The 22,716-nt window shown below is 31.7% G+C and overlaps 2 protein-coding genes across 2 annotated transcripts; both read right to left on the minus strand.

The window, feature by feature from the left end:
* Positions 1 to 576: 576 nt before the first annotated feature.
* LOC136086200 (uncharacterized) lies at positions 577 to 1,239 on the minus strand. The gene has a single exon (XM_065808483.1). The coding sequence runs from the start codon at positions 1,237 to 1,239 to the stop codon at positions 577 to 579; it is 663 nt and encodes a 220-aa protein (XP_065664555.1).
* Positions 1,240 to 15,961: 14,722 nt separating this feature from the next.
* On the minus strand, positions 15,962 to 16,990 carry LOC136086201 (histone-lysine N-methyltransferase SETMAR-like). Its single transcript, XM_065808484.1, has one exon. It carries the CDS (start codon positions 16,988 to 16,990, stop codon positions 15,962 to 15,964), a length of 1,029 nt encoding a protein of 342 aa, XP_065664556.1.
* Between the last annotated feature and the right edge of the window lie 5,726 nt (positions 16,991 to 22,716).

Genomic DNA, 22,716 nt, shown 5'->3' on the forward strand with positions numbered 1-22,716 from the left:
ATATATATATATATATATATATATATATATATATATATATATATATATATATATATATATATGTATATATATATACTCTATGTATATATGTGTATGGGTGTGTGTGTGTGTGTGCATTATATAAAAAGGAAAGACAAGTTTATCCTTGATCAAATGTATTTTGAGTATGGGAAACCAAATCATGTTGCCATGGAACCTGTCCTTGAGGAGAATCGAAGAAATCTCGAAATAATTCTCTTACTGCTTTTGCATCACGAGAATATTTATTTGAGCCTAATTGTTTTTGTAAAGTTGTTTTCGTTTGGTAATCTGAAACATTGCCTCGCCATTCTACAGCTAGCAAACCAGAGGATGTTTCGCAATCCACAAATCCTAAAGGGCAATATTGATTTAAAGGTTCAAACTGACGACCATGCATAAGGTAGTTATGCTGAGCAGTTACAGCTTTAGTAACATTAACCACAGTTTTTTCGTTTGCAACAATTGATTTTCAAAAAATTCTTGCTGCCAGAATCCCAAAAGTATTTTCTATAATTCTGCGAGCACGTGACAATATATATTTATATATTCTTTCTTTTAAAGACAATATTTCCTCAGGATATGGTTTATTAAATAGTTTTTGAGAGGAAATGCCTTATCTCCAATAAGAACGTAGGGCAGTTTTACGTTTGAACCATTTGGCTTTTTAGGTTCTGGAATATGCAATAAGTTTGATTCAAAAGCAATTCCTATTTTACTATTTTTGAACACACCACCATCACTGTTTCTACCAGTATCACCAATGTCAATAAGTTTGAATTCATAGTTTGCATTGCAAATAGCCATCAAAACAATTGAGTGAGATTTTTTGAAATTAAAGTAGAATGACCCTGATCTTGAAGGGGCTTGCATAACACTATGTATCCTATTAATAGCCCCTATGCAATTGGAGAAGTTCCATTTCTTCTCAAACTCGTTTGCTATAGCTTTCCATTCATCTTCGCTTTTTGGATAGCTAATATATTCTTTAGCCTGCAAAATAGTCCATATAGCAATACAAGTTTCGTTTATTACTCTTCCTACGGAAGTCGGACTTATTCGAAACATACCAGCTAAATCTATTTGTGAAGTGCCTCCAAAAATGTATCTCAAAGTGACCAATAATCTTTCACTAGCTCCAATTGTTTCACGTCTGAGAGAAGATTTTGTAATCGCTGGTGCAATTAAGCTTAACAAATGTTCATACTTTGTAGGTGTCATTCTAAAAAACTTAAAAAAGTATTCGTTATCAAAAAGCATATCTGTTATAAATAAACTGAATGCTCCTTTTGTTTTTCTTTCTCTAAATAATTTTCTGACCCACATACTTTTACATACTTACTTTATACTTATATATTTTATATACATATATTTTATACACTTTATATCTATATACTTTATACACATACATACTTTTTTTTATACTTTTGCCTTCTTTTGATTTTTGAATAATACAGTAATAACAAATATAAAATTTTCCTGCTAAGAATCGATAACGCCGCCATTTTTATTATTTAACTATCATTATTTAAAAACGAAAGTTAAATTGATACGTATAAGTGGAAATCAATAAATCCTAACCGTCCTGTACTAATTACTGTTTTTTTCCCATCCTTTTCCGTTTCCCGTAATAAAACGGATGAGTGGAAACTCACTTTTACAAAAAACTTGTTTCCAAACAAACAAATCTTAATACTTGTTTTTCGACCAGATTCTAGCCAATCAGGCAGCTTGCTTCATATAATTCGAAGACAGTTTCAACATGGCAGACCGCGAAACTACACAAAATGTCTTTTTTCGTAATTCAATAACGTAAGTCGAACTGTGAATATTTTGTTTGTTTATTTAACAAAATAGTGTTTAAAGAATTTATCTTTCAATAAATAATGAAAAATTTGTTTAGAATTTAATAATAATTGTGTAAAATTTAATATAATCTTATTAAACATTATTCAAGTGTTTTTGTTGCTGTTGTTATTCTGTAAATTAAATTATTGTATTATCTTTTTAGTGAAGACCAAGTAAAGAAAACTCGAAAACGGACAAGAAATACTGATATGGGGAAAAGGAATTGCACAAAGAAAAAAAGAGAATCTTTATCTATATAAATTCAAGAGGGAAAAAAGTTGACGAAAGAAAACCTGTTGAAAGTAATTGCACAAAGTGCATATTTTCTTGTGAATCAAAAATTAACTCGGAAAAAATGAAACTTATATTCAAACATTTTTGACAATAGCAAAAATGTTTTTTATACTAAATTTATATAAAGAAATGAAAAAGTAAGAGTTAGAACTGTTTCAGACAATAGCAGAAGAAAGTATTCTTATCAATATTTTATGGAAAATGACAGCATTATCACAGGGTTTGTAAAAAGTTTTTTTTAGGAGTTCTTTGCATTTCTCAAGCAAGAGTACATTGTTTTCACAAGAATTTAATAGATCTACATACAGGAGTTCCAGTTGAAAGGAAAAAAGGAAAGTACATAAAATACAAATTGTCACAAACATTGTTGGACGAAGTTCGTACTCACATATTTCCATGTATTGAATCTCATTATTGTAGGAACACTACCAAAAAAGAATATCGTGAAAATAAGTTAAATTTGTCATTAATGTGTGACTTATATTCAAAACATTGCAAAAAAAAAAGGAATTCAATATGTTAAGCAACATAAGTATAGAGAAGTGTTTAATACAGAGTTTAATATAGGTTTTTCAAGACCAAAATCAGACAGATGTGACTGCTGTGAAGAGAATAAAATGAATATGGAGAAAGCAATTAACAGCTTAGAGTATAAATGCAATTTCAGCGTCATATTTTTTAAAGACAGATTCCTATCAAGAAAAGAAGAGTGACAAAGAATCCAGAAAAGTTGTTTTATGTTTTGATATGGAAAATGTTATTCAGCTTCCAAGAACAAATATATCTAACTTTTTTTTATAAAAAAAAACTTTTTAATCTCACTGTTCATAGTTCAATAGATAACAAAGTTTACTGTTGTGTGTTGAGTGAATATACTGGTGGTAGAACTGCTAATTGTATTGCATCAACATTGGTAAAGGTTTTAAGGCAATTCGTTCTAGAACATCCAAATTTAATAGAAATTATTTTTTGGTCTGACTCATGTGTGCCACAAAATAGGAATTCAATACTTGCTTTTGCTTTAAAAGGCCTTATGTTAGAAAATACATAATTTAAGACAATTACTAAAAAAATTTTCAGAAAAAAGTCATTCTCTTGTGCAAGACGTTGATAATGCTCATAGCTTAATTGAAAAAACTTTAGCTAAGAACGAAGTATTTAGCCCAATTAGCTTAATTTGTGTATTAAAAACGCTGCGAAGAAAGCCCTAACTCCACATTCTTCAGATGAGGTCATCAGATTTTTTTAACTTAAAAATTATCAAAGACTATGAATTTTTTGCAGATACCTTTTTTGTTCTGTCAAACAACTAAAATATTTTTCAAATATGCCGCATTTTGTAACATACAAGGACTGTCACTCTATCACTGAACCAGAAATATGTGTAAGTATTTTGAAAAAAGAAAGAACATTACGAGTTGGCACAAAAACACATTTGCAATAAATAGTCCCAATCTCTAGTGTCTCTTAACATCACCAATCCCTCTAAGCATAGAAAAAACTAAAGATATAAAGTCAATGCTATGTTTTATGCCTGCAATTGACTGTTTTGTTGACTTGAAGAAACATTTTAAAACAATTGTCAGATTATGATAATCGCAAACGTAGTAAAATGCTTCAAAAATGGTATCCTAATATCTGTTTTTGGAGATATAAATAAACATTGTTTTTTTACAAATACTTCTTTAAAGAATTATATCTCCAAAACAATTCTATTCATTTAAAAAAATATTTTTACTATTAAAAAATGTTAAAAGTTAAAGATATATAATTACTATCTCTTTCAAATAAAGTTAATTAGAAGTTTTAAAGACGTATATATGTTGAGAAAAATAACATTTCTTTTTCAATCTTTTATCCTCATTTTTCAATGATGTGTTTTTGGGACTTAAAACAAATAAGCACTCGGGTCGCGCGTAGGAACGTATTTTTTTACGGTAGATAATAAAATGTATATGTAAAAAAAAACAAAAGTTTTTAACCTTTGTTCTTGAATAACGTTTTTTGCAGATGTAGAATCAGTGCGAACTTTTAATATTGTATTTGTAATAATGTAATTTATAAGATTGTCTGTACCAATTTTCAGCTCTTTACGAATTATTGTAAGCTTACTACTATTTTTTCGACTATTTTAACTGAACTAACAGTTAAGAAACAAGTAGCAAATTCTACAAAAAAGTAAACAGGAAGAAACCTAAAATAAAGTTAGACATTAAGAATTGACGCATATATCAACTTTAAAATAAGTTGCACAAAAAACTCTGGAAAGTTAAATTTCTTTCTATAACATCAAATAATTAATCAATCAAAAAGAAAACTCCCCTCATAAATACAACTTTAGATAAGGGATTAGGTGCGTTGTTAACTTAGGAGAACGCAGTTAAAATAAGTTTTCTTATTTATAAAATACTAATTTCTTCTAGTAACTTTAATATACAAAAAAAGTCAAGAATTGAAGACGGAAATACCAATGAATCAACCGACAAAAACTCGTACTCCACAACAACATAAAAGATAATACAAGTTGAAATATTGCAGCTGTAAATGCAGTTGTTAACATTAGTAAATGTGCGCCGTGCAGGGTTGATAACTGACAAACTTAAAATAAAATCAATATATTTAGAAAGGGAAACAAAATAAAAGCAAACCCGTCTTAAAAAAATGAAATGCAAAGGCCATCCACCAAAGACAGCGCAAAATTACTTAATGGTATTATTGATGACGTGCCCAACTTAATATCAAAGCTCTCTAAATTGAGCAGAGAAAACTATGGTAGATTAGTAGGTTAATGCCATTGTTAACATTGCACCAAAAAGTGGGCTGACAAAGATTGAAGGAGTTACCTTCTTGTAAAACAATTGATGACTTTAAGAAGAGCCTAATAAAACTGGGTTATTGTCTATTGCGATCTGCAACTTATTTAAAACTGCTATTTAAACAATCAATCACAATTAAAAAAAAAACATCACATTAAAACAATTCTTTTGAAATTGATCAAAACTGCCAATACAGCTCACGATAGGATTACATTACTGTATTTACATTTCCGTGGATGCAATACATTGATAAAATTTGTTCAATGTTGGATCCAGATTCATTCTTTTATTTAAGTTAAGACAAAAAAGCTAAAACGCCGTTATGATTAGCAACTGCAACAAAACATCACCAATAATGCAATGTCATACTCTGGACCAATATAATACTATTAGATCTATGAGGCATGCTTTTACTCTTGGCGTAATTTGGAGCGTCTTGTTTAAATTGAAAATTTTAAGCTTCCTATTTGTACTCCATAAGGTCAGGTAAAATCAATATTTGTTGTTGCGCTTGATTGAATTTTCTCACCATTCACCAATGAATTTTTTCTTTATTTAGTCAAAAAATTTAGCCTTTTTAACAAATCAGTCACATGACACCTATTTGCGCCGGCCCTGGCCGGAAGAAACGTGATTTCTTCTGAAGACATTTTTAACTCTTCTGCTAATTCATTTTTGAACCGCGAAAACCGATTTCTTTGAATTCTATAAGAAACTTGCTTACTTATTTTTAACAATTTCAAACAATTATTTATTTACATTTTGTCATTTTGAATGATTCTGCCAAAGAAAGCTCTTTTGTTGATTTCAAAAATTCTGGTATTAACTCTATTTTTGCAACCTTTTATATTTTCACCATTGTAGTAACCTTTTCAATGACAATCAGAAATTGGTAATCCGAAGCCATCGTTTTTTGTGCGCTTATGTTATTAAAATGTCTATAGCCTTTCTTAATCCTACTCAATTAACTTTTTGAACTTGCAAAAATCCTACAAAATGTTCAACGATATTAGTTGTTTTGTCTTTTATCTTGACAAAAGTATTTCTTTTATTTGTTATTGATGCTATTTTATGTACCAATTAGAATGTATCGTAATACTGTTGAATACAGTCCTAGAGTTTTAGTAGTTGTGCCCAATTCATACTAACTTTATATAAGCTTACATTCTTGCAATCACGCGTGACGGCAATTAGAAAAAAGATGGAATGTTTAGTTGTTTTTAGACTTATATTCCAATATTATACTGCAATGTTATATATGTTAATACTGTTGTTATTTTTTTGCAGCCCTGGATTAACCTTCAAGCAAAAGGAGTACAAGCTTAGGGCAGCAAACCACAAGAGCAGCATATAGAGGGAATTTTTTTGTTTTTTCACTACTTTTTTTTTTTACACTAATAGGTCAAAATCTTATATCGTACTATATGATTAATTAAATACTGCATTAAACTTTACCATTCAACTCAGGTTATAATGTAAATTATGCAAGGTTTCATCAACTTCACGACCTTGCAAGAACTGTTCTCAGAAAATAATATGAGTTCTTGATTGTGTATCTATTACTGGTAATGGCCTTGACCACCAACCTTTTTAACGCAATTATTGTCCAGAACTGAAATCCAATTAAATGTAGAGAAAAAAAGGAAAGTGCTCAGATAATAGAAAAAGACAAAAAGAACAGTTGGAAAATTGAAAAAAGAATTTAGAAAAAATACCAAAGTTAACAAAGTGTTGTAAATCTACAGCTAATGTAATAACAGAGCAGCAGCAACAAGAATATGCATCAATTCAAAATCGAGATCATTAGTAGCATCAACATCAAGAGTAGAAAAGTAACAAAAAATATCAGATCCAGAGGTAACAGATGTAGACACGTCTTTATTTAGTAATGATGCGGTAAAAAAAAAGATTTTAAAATCAAGGAAAGTAAATCTACCGTCAATGTAAATACAGTCAAACGAGAAAATTATCTTGGTCTATGTTAGGAATTATCTGTGGAGGAAACAGCATTTTAGGTTGCTGCTAGATCAAACAATTGCCAGCATCTTAAAGGTCTTTTTTATAAATCATACTGTGTTTTCAAAGATGAAAAATAGAAAAGATTTTGTAATAATTTTTGAACAGATGCAATAACTTTCGTCAAAAAAATGTTGTCAGTTAATAAAAATGGTTTAGGACACCAATTGTAGCTTTAAAACTTATTTTTGTCTCTGCTTAAAACCATAATCAATCATAGGTCTTTATATTTCAAGAAAATTGATGTATTAAATTTTAAAATGAAATTGCAAATGTGTTTGATCTGTTTAATATGATTTCGAAAGAACTACCAGGTGTACCGGTATGAAGTTTTGAATGGAAAAGTAAAAATTATTTTTTCAAAGTATTGATCATTCCTTTCTAAACATTTGAACCACCACTCTAGCAGTTTGTAAATAACACGCCAATGGAAATGCTAGTCTTTTGAAGCAAACCAATCAGACACCCAAATTCAATTTCTTTGTTGGAATCAATGTGCCGCTCATCCAATGTCTTTCCTATTAATAAATATAAGTGTCAGTCAATAGAGGCCAAATCTGGTGAACATGGCGGATACGTTGGCAGCTCCCAGACAAGTGCTTTGATTGTATTCTGATTCGGTATTGCTTTGTGTGCAAATGCGTTGTCGTGTAACAAATTTACTTTGCGATGTCTTTTGGCCAATTCTGGTTATTTTTTGATCAATGCATGGTTCAAATTGATCATTTGTTCTTTGGGTGACTGGACCATTTTCAAAGCACTTAAGTATTCAATATTTTTAGTCTCCAAGTATTCTGAAGCAGGGGGCAGAAATTTGAATACTCAAAACAGCAGAAAACCAATTAGATGAGGTTCTAATTTATACTATTTACCATAGAGTAAATTAGCATCTAATGCTGCTTGAGTATCAAAGTTTGGTGTATCTTTGATACAATGCACAGTGGGCCAGAGGTGAGCAAAACCCTTCAAAATAACTTTTTATTAAAGCAATTTCTTTTTTTAAATATTAACAAGAGACCTCCTGCACTCTAAAACTGATACAATTTTTTTCTTCTTTGATTTTTGAGCTCAGTATATCAATTTTACTACAAAAATAGCAATATTTTATTTTTCAATATTAGTGATAATGTAAAAAATATATAAAAATGAAATATAAGGGTAGCGAGACAATTTTACAACATTTCAATTTATAAAAAGTTTGTATTAGTCCAATGACATCATATATTGAAATAAGAAGAAAAAATATGAAAATTTATTTTTTATGCTTGCCTTTTTTCAAAGTGTTTTTCAATAGAAATCCTTAAAATGCGCAACATTTTTTTTATCACTTACCTTTACACAAGCCAAAAAACACTAGGCCGCACATGTGGTTTATTTTAAATTACACTCTCATATATAGATAAAAATTTACAAGCAAATTTTCTGAGCTCAACTGAGTGCAGTAGGTGCTAGGCTTTTAATATAAATAATATCCAATTGTAGATTTCGCTTTAAAAACTGAAAAAGACAACACAAAGAACACTTTTAATCATTTAAGTCTTGTTAAAATCTTCTTTAAATAGCACTTTTAATATTATTGTGAAAAATTATGAAACATTTAATGAAGGAGGAGGGAACAACCCCAAAATTTCATGCCTCCCTCACCCCAAACGAGAGGGTAACAAGTTGATTAAATATTTTTTGTACAACTTTCAACTAGACTTATATTAATCCATAAATTTCAAGTTTCATAGCATTATCTCTCAGCGTTCAAAAATAATGAACATAAAATTTGTAACCCCCTCAGATTGAGGAGGGTTTGGGGTGGGTGGGTGTTGTGGGGGTGACGAAATTTTGGAGTTTATTTGTTCCCAACCTCCAATCATTGCAGTTTTTGCTAAGCATCATTATTTGACATTAGTATAAACATACAAATGTTAAGAGTTTGCTCCATGTCTGGAAGTTAGCTCAAAAACCAAAAAATGCTGGATCCGTCACTGAAGAGATTATATATTGTTTGTATTTATGTATGCAAAAAGTTTTATTTATGTAGAAAGAAGAGTTAAAAAGAGTAAAAAGTTAAAATTAGCTTGTTTACGAGAAAAGAGGTTTTTTAATTTCTCGTCGTGTTGAAAGCGAGAAAACTGCGCCATCTAGTACCTTCAGTTTTAATGTCGTCTATATAACTTTTTTAAAATGCCGTTTTCATCGCGAAAATTGTACTTTAAATGTGTCAAATGTATTTTGTTCATCAAAATAACGCCCATAAAAACGAAAAAAGGTAAATTTGATTGTAAAAAATAGCCATTTCATAAACCCTAATATTAATGTTTTAGACTAAAACAACAGAGAGCACTAATGAAATTTTCAAGGTCTCAAACAAATTCTGACTTTATGATGATAATGTTTTGCAGCTACGTTACTATATATATATATATATATATATATATATATATATATATATATATATATATATATATATATATATATATATATATATACATATATATATATATATATATATATACATACATATATATATATATATATATATATATATATATATATATATATATATATATATATATATATATATATATATATATATATATATATATATATATATATATATATATATATATATATATATATATATATATAGTGGGCCATAAGCAGGTTACTGAAAAAGAATGATTATAGCAACAAACAAAAAGAAAATTAGCCAATCACATTTCATTAGTTTTTTAATATATATATGTAAGTTTATAAAAATGCCACTCATTATTAATTTCTGTTTTTAGACAATGAGTGGAAATCGCTATTTGTTGGAGCAAAGTATATGGATTGTAAAGATCATTATTTGTTACAATTTCCAGTATTACTTCAACGTGCTTGGCGTAAAGAATTTAAAACTGCAGCTCCGTTATCTTTATGTATTTGTGAATTAGTTGCCAAGTTTGAGAAAACTGGAGCAGTAACAGATGCTAAAAGAACAGGATGCCAAGTCAGCGTGACCACAGGTGCTAAGAAAGAAGAAATCAAACAACATTTTCAAGAATGTACAACAACATCGTGGTTCATTGCAACTCCAAATATGCCGTTTATCATTACGCCGCATTATCAATAAGCTGAAACTAAGGCCTTACATTCCTAGTCTAATTCATAAACTAAATGAAGATGACTATGATCAATGTGTCGAATTTTGCGAAAAAATGCTAGCAATTTGTAAACAAAATTATGACATTCTTGATTCAATGAGTTGGTCAGATAAAGCAGTTTTCAAATTAGATGGCTCTATTAATTGACACAACAGTGTTTATCACAGTGTTAATTGACACAACAGTGTTTATTACAGCACTGAAAATCCCCATAACATTGTGGAAGAAGGTGTCAACAATCAAAGTTTGTGTATATGAACAGGTTTAAATGTCAATGGTTTAATTGGTCCGTTCTTTTTTGAAGGGACTTTAACAGCTCAAAGTTATCTTTTAATGCTCTCTGACTATTTATGACCTTCACTCAATAATCAACAAAAGCAAGAATTTATATTACAACAGAATGGCGCTCCGCCACATTATACTTTGGTAGTTCGAGATTTGCTAGACTTTAATCTTCCAAACAGATGGATTGTGCGCCTCGCAAGTTTCTGGGAGTGGCCTGCAAGATCCCCCGATCTCACGCCTTTAGACTTTTTCTAGGAAAAGAAAACGAAGGAACAAGAAATTACTATTGACTACCTAAAACATTACCATTACGTATCCAACAATTTCATTACCTTGGGTATCAATATTGTCTCACAAATTACGTAAGATGTTTAGGAAAGCGGTCTTCAAATCAAACTTGAACCTAGAGGCAATAATAACATCAAGAAATAAAATCCAAACTACAAATGAACAGCCAACCATAAGTCTTATTAAATGTCATTGTAGCAAAAACGGTATGCGGTAGTGGTGTAGTGGTAAAGCGCTCGCTCTATAAGCGAGAGGTTTCGAGTTCGATCCCCATTACGTCCCTGGTAGTACCGCGCTCAACTTGTTTCCCCGCGCAGCGGCCTTGTTCGTAGAAGTTCGTGTTTTGGAGTTATAGGGTTGAGAGAGGGTTATAACCACTATTAAGTAGCCTCCTCATCTGTAGTGGCCTTCTTGGCCTTGAGGAGGTGAATAACAAAACAAAAAAAAAAAGTATATAGGTAAAACAAAAATGCAAATAAAAACACGCATACAACAACACAAAAACAGTACAATAGGAAATAAAACAAAACGATCTACTTTAGCCGAACACAAGAGACATAGTGCACAACAAATTAACTGGGACAGTTGCAGAACTCTAAAAGTCGATGCTAAAAAGTTTGATTGGAAAGTTCGTAAGGCACTTGAAATACAGTACCACCAATGTGCCCCTCAACAAAATGGTTTCAATTTAGATGAGGGACAATATGTGTACGCAAAATTTTGGACACTATTTTTGGCGCACTTTTGGCGCAAAGATGAAACCATCCCATTGACATAAAATAAAACTGCTGTTTTAAAAATAAAATAGAAACATAAGCAAACAAATAACTTTTAAGCTGAAGACACTGGTCACAACAATCCAGCAAAAATTTCTTTTAATAAATAAATTTAGTACCGAGAGTGTTGTTCAACGCATTTAAAAGCCATTTTGTTTTTAATGTTTTTATTACTTATCAACAACCTCAACGTTTTTACAACAAAACTGTTCGCTATATATATCATTTAAAAATACAACTTGTGACTCTTGTCAACAATTAATGATCGTTATACAAAATGTTATAATAGTAAAAAAATGCAACGTATGACTTTAGTCAATAATTAGCTTTGCTAATTATTGACAAATTATTGACGCACAATAAAATCACAATTTCTCCCCCAGCTCAACAAGAGCTCATACATAATCATGATACTTTCGGTTAGGAAACAATCTTTTCCCATAGCGAGTGAACTTAACAGACTAAAACTCTGTCTCACAACCTGTTGAATAGTTTTGATCAACGCGATCCATACTATCGTCAGCTTCGCGATTGTCCAGGGAATTTATTTTAGAACTTGGATCTTCGATTACGACATTTTTTAAGTTCGTTTTGGGAGGTTTAGCCAGTGTCAGATTGTAATCGTCATCAGTTGTTATATCTTCTTCTTTTTTGTCTACACAACAATGTCTCAGATGAGAAAAATGTCGTGGAAACGTATGTCCGTTGACTTCAACTTCAGCTGTTAAACCATTATACAGTACCACTATACTTTCTTTTAACCAATGCTGTGTACACGGCGTCAGATGGTTGGGCTTCACCCACACTTTATCGCCAACTTTCCATCCTTGAAACTTAGTCAGGGACTTTGATGTTGATTCGACTTAATCGATTCCAGGAATTTGGACGCGTTTGTATCGTTGGCAAAAGATTTCAAAAGGTGTGCCGTGTTTTGATGAAGCGTTGTTGAATAATAATACAGACATGGGTATGCCACATTTTGCTCTCGCATTTGTTCTTTTTACCATCCGATGAACTCTTTCAACAATTCCATTTCTCAATGGTTTTTCAACAGCTTGTCAAATAAGTCCTATTTTCCACTTCGACGCCATAGCTTGCATAGTCTGAGATCTAAACGATTTAGAATTATCTAGGAGAACTTCGGAAGGAGGTCCAAACAAAGACCATATTTTTTCTAAAGATTGAACAACCATTGCTGCACTTTCGTCGCTTAATGGTGTCCACAACGTGTATCTACTTGGGCCACAATTAATACAGGTGAGATATAGCACCGAATCAACGTGAGTAAAATTGCAGGCTACTCTTTCCCACACTTTACTGACAGCAAGATTTATTTTATTCCACAAAATCACATTAGGATCAATTGAACTACATTCATCACAAGCAATAGTTTGTTTCACTGTGTCTCTTTTAAAGTGGATACCAGCATGCGAGCATAACTCCATACTCTTTGAAACTCCAATGTGTGCTATTAAATGATATTTTTTAATCTGCTGATTATCGTGCTTATAAATGATATCACATTCTTTCGTTGCAACTTTGTTATTTTTCATTTTGAAGCATTCGTTGAATTAGCATTTCACATTGCCCAGCACATTTTCCAGGTTTGTCACAAGTCAATTCAGAATTTAACCAACTGAATACACTTCGAGAATCAGTTTCGATAGAGATATCAATTTAGTTCCATTTCAATGCCATATTGAGACCTTCAATATACGCATCCAATTCAACTACGTTGATATGCATTGCATCAGACTTTGGTTGGAGCCATTTCGCATCTTTTATTTTCTTGTCACCTTGCATTTTCACAACTCCTTTTGCCAGCGAGCTTGCATCACACCATACAGTTAGAGGTACGTTTGGTTTGACATTTCATACATCTTTGCTTAATGACTTTATCCACAACTTCCTGCATCATTTTATTAGCGTACTTATTTGTAATAGGTTCATGACAACCTGCTTCGTTTGTACATCTCTTTATAAAGCTACATGCGAGTCTCAACCATCCAGCAACTGGTAGATTAGCAACCAGATTACCACATACTGAGAATATCTTAGTGAGCACATTTTAAATAGTGGGAATCTCACATTCTCTCTTCCAAAACATTTCCTTTGTAGATGGATTTACTGTTACTTCCAATCCTAGTGCACGAACTGGGTTTTCGCCAAAATATTCAGGTGTTTTTAAATGAAGACCCCATTTCTTCGTATGTGCCACCAGCCTACTTCCATTTTCATTGGTTGCAAAGGTTTCATCAATATATCCTCTTGTTGATTTTGCAAGTGAAAAATTTTTTTGGAAAAAATATTGTAGTATTGAGCTCATCACCACAGGTGCAAGGTTCAAATCAAAGCCCAAACGTGTAAGCGCATATCGTTGATCTTTGTAAATGACAGTTTGGTAAGGCCTATGTTGTTTATGCACATGAATTTGTAGGTATGTTCTTTTTAGATCCACCACCAAGTCGTTGCTATTTTTACTCATGAGTCTCCAATCTCTCATTGCATCGTTGATGACATCTGCATCCCTTTTAGAGGCTTTTACATAGGTGTTAAGTTCGCAATAATCAAGTACCGGTCTTATCTTCTTTTTATTACCTTGAATGACGCAACCAACAGCAGTAATCCTTTAGCTTTCCCCATAAATTTGTCGTCATATTTGATAAGTATGTCTTCTTATATCCATTCATTAATTTCGTTGTTGAACACTTCACGATGTTGGTTAGATACGTTATACTGAGTTGTTTTGTTATTTCATTTTAGGTTCGTTCTTCCACTCCCAACTTACAATGCATTTTTTGCCATCAAAATAAGCTTTGTTTGTTCCAACTTCAATTGTCGCAACACGAGGTGTCAATGACAACTTAATTACAGAATTTCAATTTTACATTGCTAAATTTTAGTTTATCACACTATGGTATGGATCCAATAAAGTTGTGTGATTCACACAACTTTATTGGATCCATACCCATAATCATGTCGTATTTGTTTATTACTACATTCACACATAGCACGAAGGCATCCACCAAGCACCCGTTCGTTTGGTGGTGTATTTTAGCATTAACTTCTTCACATCGAATGATTCCTCCCATTGTAGCAATATTCACTACATGAATCACTTTATAGTCGGAAGGTAGTAATTTTTTGTTGATGGTTAATTGCTAGCAACCAGTATCCACAAGCGCTGTAGTTTTTTTCCGTTTATTACCAAATCGATAGTAGGTAGTATTGTTTCGGGACGAGTTCTTGTAGAAATACCTAATGCAAACTCGTCCCATTTAAGTTTTCCTGGTTTTGTCCAGGGCTCTTTTACTTTTTTTTACTTTTTTTTACTTACACGAGTAAATCAAAAAGTAAACTATATAAATAATTTTAAACGTTTTATGTAAATTTACATTTCCGTATAACTAATTAATTTTTTTGAAACGTCTGCTTCTCGTAGCCAATACCAAGAAGGATGGTCTCATATTATGTGTATCATATACTAATGTTGATTCCATCAGTATTGGTTCGGTACCACACGATACCGATAATAAAAAGATTGTATGGTATCGAATGATCACATAGTCACGGTTAGAAAAAATTAAATGACTATGTGACATTTTAAATTTGTTATTGTTAACACAATACAAGTAAGATTGCTTTTTAGAGATTTAGTTGATAATGTTTAGTTGATGATATTATAAGAGACATAATGAATGATGATTAGTTTACTTTAGTTGTTGAATGTTGAACACAGAACGAAAGATATACCAGGCGAGAAATACAATACCACACAAGAAATAATTAAAGAAACATTACCAGATAAAAAATTAACATGCGAAAGCGATACCACACAGTTAATTAAATTAAAATTGCGATACTGTTTGATAAATATAATGTGATAAAAAATTACATAGTTTTTGAGAATTTCTATTATACTATATAAGTCAATTATATATGGGAGGGTGAATAGAAGTAGGAGGTGGAACATCTCAAAAGTTCAAACTAGGAGAGATCTTTAGTTAATGTTATCTAATGTAAACAATGAGATTTAATCCTTCTATTTTGCAAACATCACTTTGTTTTTCTGGGTGTCGTAAAAACCATATTTGTAAAAAGTACTCCCAAAATACTATTTTTTGAGGAGGAAGTGGGACAAAGAAAACTAATTAACCTCCTATTTCTACCACTTTTGTGTAAATTTTTTGTGAAAACTTCTTAAATATTTTGATGAAAATTACGTGGTTCACGATTTTAATAGTTTCTAATTAATAGTTTTTGTTAACATGTTGTTAATTACTCGCTTGTCTCATTTCACCCCATGGCACTTCACCCCATCTTCATATTGCGGAGATAACAGACACGCCTGGTTAGCTTGTTGTTCAGCGCATTTAAAAGCCATTTTGTTTTCAATATTTTTATTACTATCAGGTAACCAAAAAAGTTCGTGCGGTTTTTCCGTATATTATAAAAACACACAAAACGATAAAAGTAAGTACATTTATTCATCAAAATAGTCACCATTAGCATCTAAAACCTTTTCCCAACGTAAAACAAGCTTATTTATTCCACTTCTAAAAAATTCTCGGTCCTTTGAGTCTATAAAAGCTTTCAACTCCATTTCAACCGCGTCCTGGTCTCGGAACTGCTGTCCTTTTAAATGATTTCCCAGGGAAAGGAAAAAATGGAAATCAGTAGGGGAGAGGTCTGGCGAGTATGGTGGATGAGGCAAACTCTCCCAACCAAGGCTTTGGAGCTTGTCCTGAGTCACGCGAGCGGTGTGCGGTCTCGCGTTGTCGTGGAGAAGCAGAACTCCTCTCCTGTGCACCAGTGCAGGCTGCTTTACAAGCAACAGGTCGTGAACTCGTTGCAGCTGTGCTGAGTAGACCAGTCCAGTAATGGTTTGGCCTGTTGGGAGCAGCTCGTAATGCACCACACCAGCTGTAGTCCACCAAATGCAGAGCAAAACCTTCCGCTCGTGGAGATTGGGCTTGGGTGTCTTTGGGATGGGGTCATCGGGGGACAACCAATGGTAGCAACGCTTGGTATTGTTGTACACAATCCATTTTTCGTCGCATGTCAATAAACGATCAAGAAAAGGCTCAACATTGTGGCGTGATAAGAGTGATGTGCAGATCGTAAGCCGTTGCTTCTTGTTGTCGATCGACAATTTGTGCGGAACCCACTGACTCAGCTTCCACGCTTTCCCAATCGCATGCAGATGCAGGCGGATGGTTTCAACACTCACAGCAAACCTCACTGCAAGTTCTTGGCAAGTTTGGCTGGAGTCAGACTCGACAGCGTCCTTCAGTTCATCCTCATCAACCAACAATGGGCGTCCAGAACGCGGCAGGTCTTCAATGGACTCATCTCCCGAAGAGAATCGCTGAAACCACTTCTGTGCTGTGCGTTCACTTACTGTACCTTCTCCAAATGCTGTGCAGAAGTTTTTGGCCGCTTGTGTTGCATTCCTTCCAAGTTTGAACTCGTAAAGTAAGCAAGATCGAATAATCGTTGGTTGGGTTGCCATCCTTTCTTTACACAAAACCTTTCCTGTAAGCTCGTTACAAGCCTACACTATATATGCAGCAACTGCGCGTGACACACGCGTTCTATTACGCAACAAAGCTTTTAAATGATGACATCTTGTATGAGAGTTAAAGTATTTTATTATATGAACATCAATGAATACAAGTTCTCTCATTACTAATTTTATTTAATCTAAGAAATTTTCGCTAGATTTTTGATTTTGATAGTAGCATTTTCAGCTTTAATTACAAATTAGATTTAATTACAAACAAACGCACAGTGGAACAGAGTGTGCCAAAATACCTAAATATCAATGTCGGCATTGCACGGTGAAAATTTGACATAATGGTTAAGACATGTTCATTAGAGGAAATATCTAATTAAAAAAAACATTAATATTAATTTAAGCGTTATTTTATGCGGTTATTTACACGTAAATTTGACATGTGTTCCAAAACGCTACTTTGCATTTTTTGTTTATCAACTTTCTTATGCTACTATTGTTTTAAATTAACTTTATTGACTTTCATTTTAAAATATATTATTTAATTTAACAATGTTTTTTTCGCTCAGACTTTTAAAAACAATTTAACGTAAGTGTAATCATTAGTTTTTATGCATCAAAAACAGACAGTTTTCGATATTTTTTTTGCTACTAACCTTTGCTATTAGGTATCAGATAAACTATCCTCCAATATCCTCCAAACATTTGACTATGTAAATCTCATGCTAAATGTATGTAAATAGCCATGCATCATAAACATTTTGTTACTTTTTGCAATAAAAAAAGTTATAACAAAACATTGGTCTTCAGTTAATGCTCATTTGATGAGAAGTACTGAGCATGTAATAAAGATGTTTTGTACACAAAGAATACCTACAAAATATTTCATTACTGTTATAATATATAAGTTCTGTTAATATAAATCTAAAAAAGGTATCTTATGACAAATACACGCATTGAAAAGTAATATTTTTGATGTTTACACTAATAAAAGTTGACTTGTCCATTAAAAATATTTTGTATTTTTCACCAAAGTTTAATTTTTTTAATATTTCTTTTAATGTTATATAAGTACATATTTATTACTTTATTTATGCATTTTATATATAAATATAGCTATTTTAATAAAAAAAAACTACAAAAATAATTTTGGCTCAAAAAACTTGATTTTGTCCCAATGTGAAACGGTAATTTCACTTTTTATTGGCTTCTTTAAAGTTCGCTTTATTTGGGCTTCTTTAATGTTGCGTAAGTATAAAAATTATGGCGTCCAGAATTGCGTTTTTACATACTGACCATCATCTAAATTCATACCTCCGTTCTTAGGTCCGCATTTGTTAAATTGAATTTTGATAGCCTCTCGAACTTTTCTTGTAAACTTTTTGGGTTCTATTTTTAATGTTTTTACTTGATCCCATTTTATTTTGCATGGGCATTTAATTTTATGATGTCCAGTTGCAGATTGTTCCAATTTTTCTTCAAAACATTTTTTTGGTGTTGTTTTGCTCTTGTTGCTATCTGCATTTTTGTCTCGCCGATGTATTTTTGTTCACACTCGCTTCTATTAGGTATACTCCGGGGTAGCTATTTGATGGAAGGTTTGTTTTGTTGCGTGAAGTTAGCAAAGATTTAAGATTTGCACTAGATTTAAAGGCTGCCCTTATTTTCACCTTATTTACTAAAGATTTTTCGAAGTTTTGGTAATAATATTGGGATCCACGGTAGTGATATAGTTGGCATGGTTGCTTCGTTGTTAGATAAGACTATTTCATTATTTGAGTGTTGTTTTTTTATAACAATTTTTGCAAGGATTTGTAATTTTTTTATAATAATGTTTGCAATGTTTTTCTTTTCGAATCCATTTTCAGCAAACACATTTATTAGGAAATCGATTTCTTTATTTAAAATTTTTTCAGAGCAAATTCATAAAGCTCTATGAATAAATCCTTTAAATATTCTTTCTAAGTTTTTTGGATCGTGGTTTGAATTGGGCTCAACCTGAATATTTGTTATTGCTTTTTTTCGATGTTTGTTAAAATCATAATTACCTTTTTGATTATTGGTTATTTGGATGTCTAAAAACTTTAGTCTTTTGTTTTCATCTTTAAATTTAAATGTGTATTTAATGGCATGATTTTGACTGTTTAATATTTGTTGAAAACGAATGGCATTATCTTTATTTGTAAATCTTGCATGCCTATCATCTACGTACCCTCAAAAACAATTTTATTTCTATCGGTGGATTAGAATGAAGCGCAATGTCGATTGCTTTATTTTCAAAAAATTGTAGGAAACCTTCCGCAAGTATTACCATAAGTAAAAGTCCTATTGGACCTGAATCTACAAGCTTATAAATTTCTTCATTCCATAAAAAATAACATTTGTATAAACACAGCTCTATTAGTGATTTTATTTCTGAAACGCTTAGTTTTTTTGGGAAGAGCTCTAACATATCAAGAAGAATTATTGTGGCCTCTTCCAGAGGGATTGATGGATATAAATTGACATCGTTTGATATATTCCAAAGTTTAGCTGTTTTTACAAAAGTTGACAAGTTTTTCAACTTTGTTATGTTTTAAAATTGGTTGAAATATATGAACTGAATATTGTGATATTCCATAACTTGGTTTCCCGATGGTTGAAACTACTAATGGCATAGGGCATGATTTTTCCGGTTTGTGCGCTTTAATTACACCATACATACATGACGGTACTGGGTCGCTTGGGTAAAGACTTTTATATTCATTTTTGGTAAATGGCCATTTTTTATTCAATTATGATAGGTAAGTTCTAATTTTAGTCGCAAATTTAATATTAGGATTTTCTTTAATTATCTTTGTTTTGCCAATTTCTTGGTGAATTTTGCCAATGGCTTTGTTGTGTTCTATTTGGAGTATACCTAATAGAATGCGAATGTGAACAAAAATACATCGGCGAGACAAAAATACAGATAGCAACAAGAACAAAACAACACCAAAAAAATGTTTTTGAAGAAAAATTGGAACAATCTGCAATTGGGCATCATAAAATTAAATGCCCCTGCAATATAAAATGGGATCAAGTAAAAACATTAAAAATAGGACCCAAAAAGTTTACAAGAAAAGTTCGAGAGGCTATCAAAATTCAATTTAACAAATGCGGACCTAAGAACGGAGGTATGAATTTAGATGATGGTCAGTATGTAAAAACGCAGTTCTGGACGCCATAATTTTTATACTTACGCAACATTAAAGAAGCCCAAATAAAGCGAACTTTAAAGAAGCCAATAAAAAGTAAAATTACCCGTTTGTTTGTAATTAAATGTATATATTAGGGTTGGCCGAAAAAATGTTTTTTTTGATTTTTGTCTTGATATACCGCAAAAAACTTTTCTTAAGGGTACCTAAAGATAATGCAAAAAAAAAAAAAATAGATAAATTAATATTACACGTCTGGAGCTAGCGCATCGCGCTTGAATAATCGAAGAAATTTTCCCTTTTTATAATTTTCTAACAAATGAAATGAAATTTAATAAATTCTTTAACAAATATCTAGAGACAATTTAAGTAGAAAAAGGTATTGGAATGGTAAATAAGAAATCTTTTTTTTATTTATTAAAAATCATCTTTTCGACTAAAACTTTTTTGAAGAAATATATTTTTTTACTTGTCGCTAATTTCTGTCGATAGTTTAAAATATGATTTGCTTGAAAAATTAGGCATTGAGGATCTGGAGTTATGTGTAGTTTTTATAATGCCATCTCTGGAATTGAAGCCAGCTACTTTTTGTGAAGCCACTGTTAGCTTTACGCACCGTTCTACTACTTGTGTGTGACATGGAAACTTTTCAGAGTTCCACTCAGCCGCTATTTCGCCTGGATCTTTGGACCTTTGACCAAATATTTTTATCTGAGACTCTTTGTAGCAAAGGTGGCGCCAAAAGTCTAGTATTATTCCAGTCAATCATCTCTGTATAGTTGGTAGCAAGGAAATTTATTTTGGGTGGTTGAAAACTCCTGATAAACTTTCTTTGAGAAGCTAGGCTTTTTGCCTTTATTTTTCTTTTAAAACCCAATTCCCTAATATGAACCCGTTTGTCTATTACCAATGTTAAAAACAAGTTTTCTGAATGTGCAAAAAAAGCGTTTCTCTTAATTACTGGTTCTATTACTTTTAGCAAATCATTAGGCAGGAATCTTGACATGTTCTGCTACATTTGTGAAGTGTTTACTTTTTTTTATATGAAAAAATTCAGGGACATGATTTTAAAAGAAAAGAAACTAAGATTTTGTTCTACTCAATTGGGGTTTCAACGCTCAAAAACAATCGTAAAACTCTGTTTGCAGTTGTTAACCACCTTGAGTGTGAAATTGTTTCAGGTTCACGAACAGCTGCCTCATTTAATAGCAGAACTTATATCCAACAAGAACTGCTGATCTTTGCTTAAAATTTTGCGGCCAATTTAAGGAATTTCACAATCTTCACTGACAAATTTTACTGGTAATTTCTCACACTTATTAAGCTGTGCACCAATCGGACCGCTAACCGATTTTGGGCCTGTCGTTTCTCCGTCTAACGTTTGAAATAAATGCCAGAATGGCAATTTGTTGAAGTGTAAGAGGCAAATCCCCCACTGCAGTGGTCTTTTTACATATTTTTCAATAGTGGGAATAACACCGGATTACCATCCTGTGTTAGTAACTGTGCCATCGCATCCGATTACGTCTAGTTCATGAAATGAAAATCCAGCTTCATTCAAATATGAAATAATGCTACTGGCAATGTTTTCAGCAAACCCAGAAGTTAATGAAACATGACTAACGTCTTTGCAGCATTTTTTATTGTAATGCGCATCTGCCATGATGACTTAGTTTGCTTAAATTCTTCTAATTCTTCATCGATGACTTCTTCAATGGCTACGGAGGCATTACCATCGAACTCTTTTTGCTTTAGTGTTTCATCTAAATGGTTTGAGCATGAATGTTGCGATAATAGATGGTTAGCGGGCAGAGTTCTTTTAAGTTCAGCAAATTTCCTATCGTGTCTTTGTGTAATTTTTTGTTTCTTTTACGTCAACACTTCCAATTTTACTAATGCCATGCATTCTTTGGAAGTACAAAAATTGTTACTGTGGGTATTGAAGCTTTATCAAACACTGATTTAATTTGTTGTGCGACACAAATTGAAACATAAGAAAACTTAACTGTCTTGTTGTTTAATTTAAAGGCTAATTTGTAATTTTTATTAAAACAACACTTGAGAACTTCTTCATAAGTTGGAAGTTTATTTACTGATAATTCTAATGGATGACCAAAATTCGTACATTTAATTCGCCACGAGTGATTTTTAAAAAAAAGCCATGACATATTGGCTAATATTATCAAATAATCAAAACAAAATTATATCAAAACAAGTTGTTGTGGAGAGAAACACACCCATTTTGCATCGCATTTTGGGAATATTCTAATGCGATCTTTATTACAAAAATAATAAAAAGCGAGTATTTATTCAAGTATTCAAATACGATGCGCTAGCTCCAGACGTAAAATATTTGTATTATTATTATTATTTTTTTTGCATTATCCTTAGATACCATTACATTTTGGCCCACCCAAAAATTTTCTTCTTTTTAATATGTTAATATAGTTCAACTTTATTGAACTTTATTTGTTTATATTCACAATATCAAAGAAATTATAAATAAAGATCATGAAAATATCTTGACAATTCATGACCACACCTACC

This window comes from Hydra vulgaris, chromosome 10 (genome assembly GCF_038396675.1).
Source record: "Hydra vulgaris chromosome 10, alternate assembly HydraT2T_AEP".
NCBI classification, from domain to species: domain Eukaryota; kingdom Metazoa; phylum Cnidaria; class Hydrozoa; order Anthoathecata; family Hydridae; genus Hydra; species Hydra vulgaris.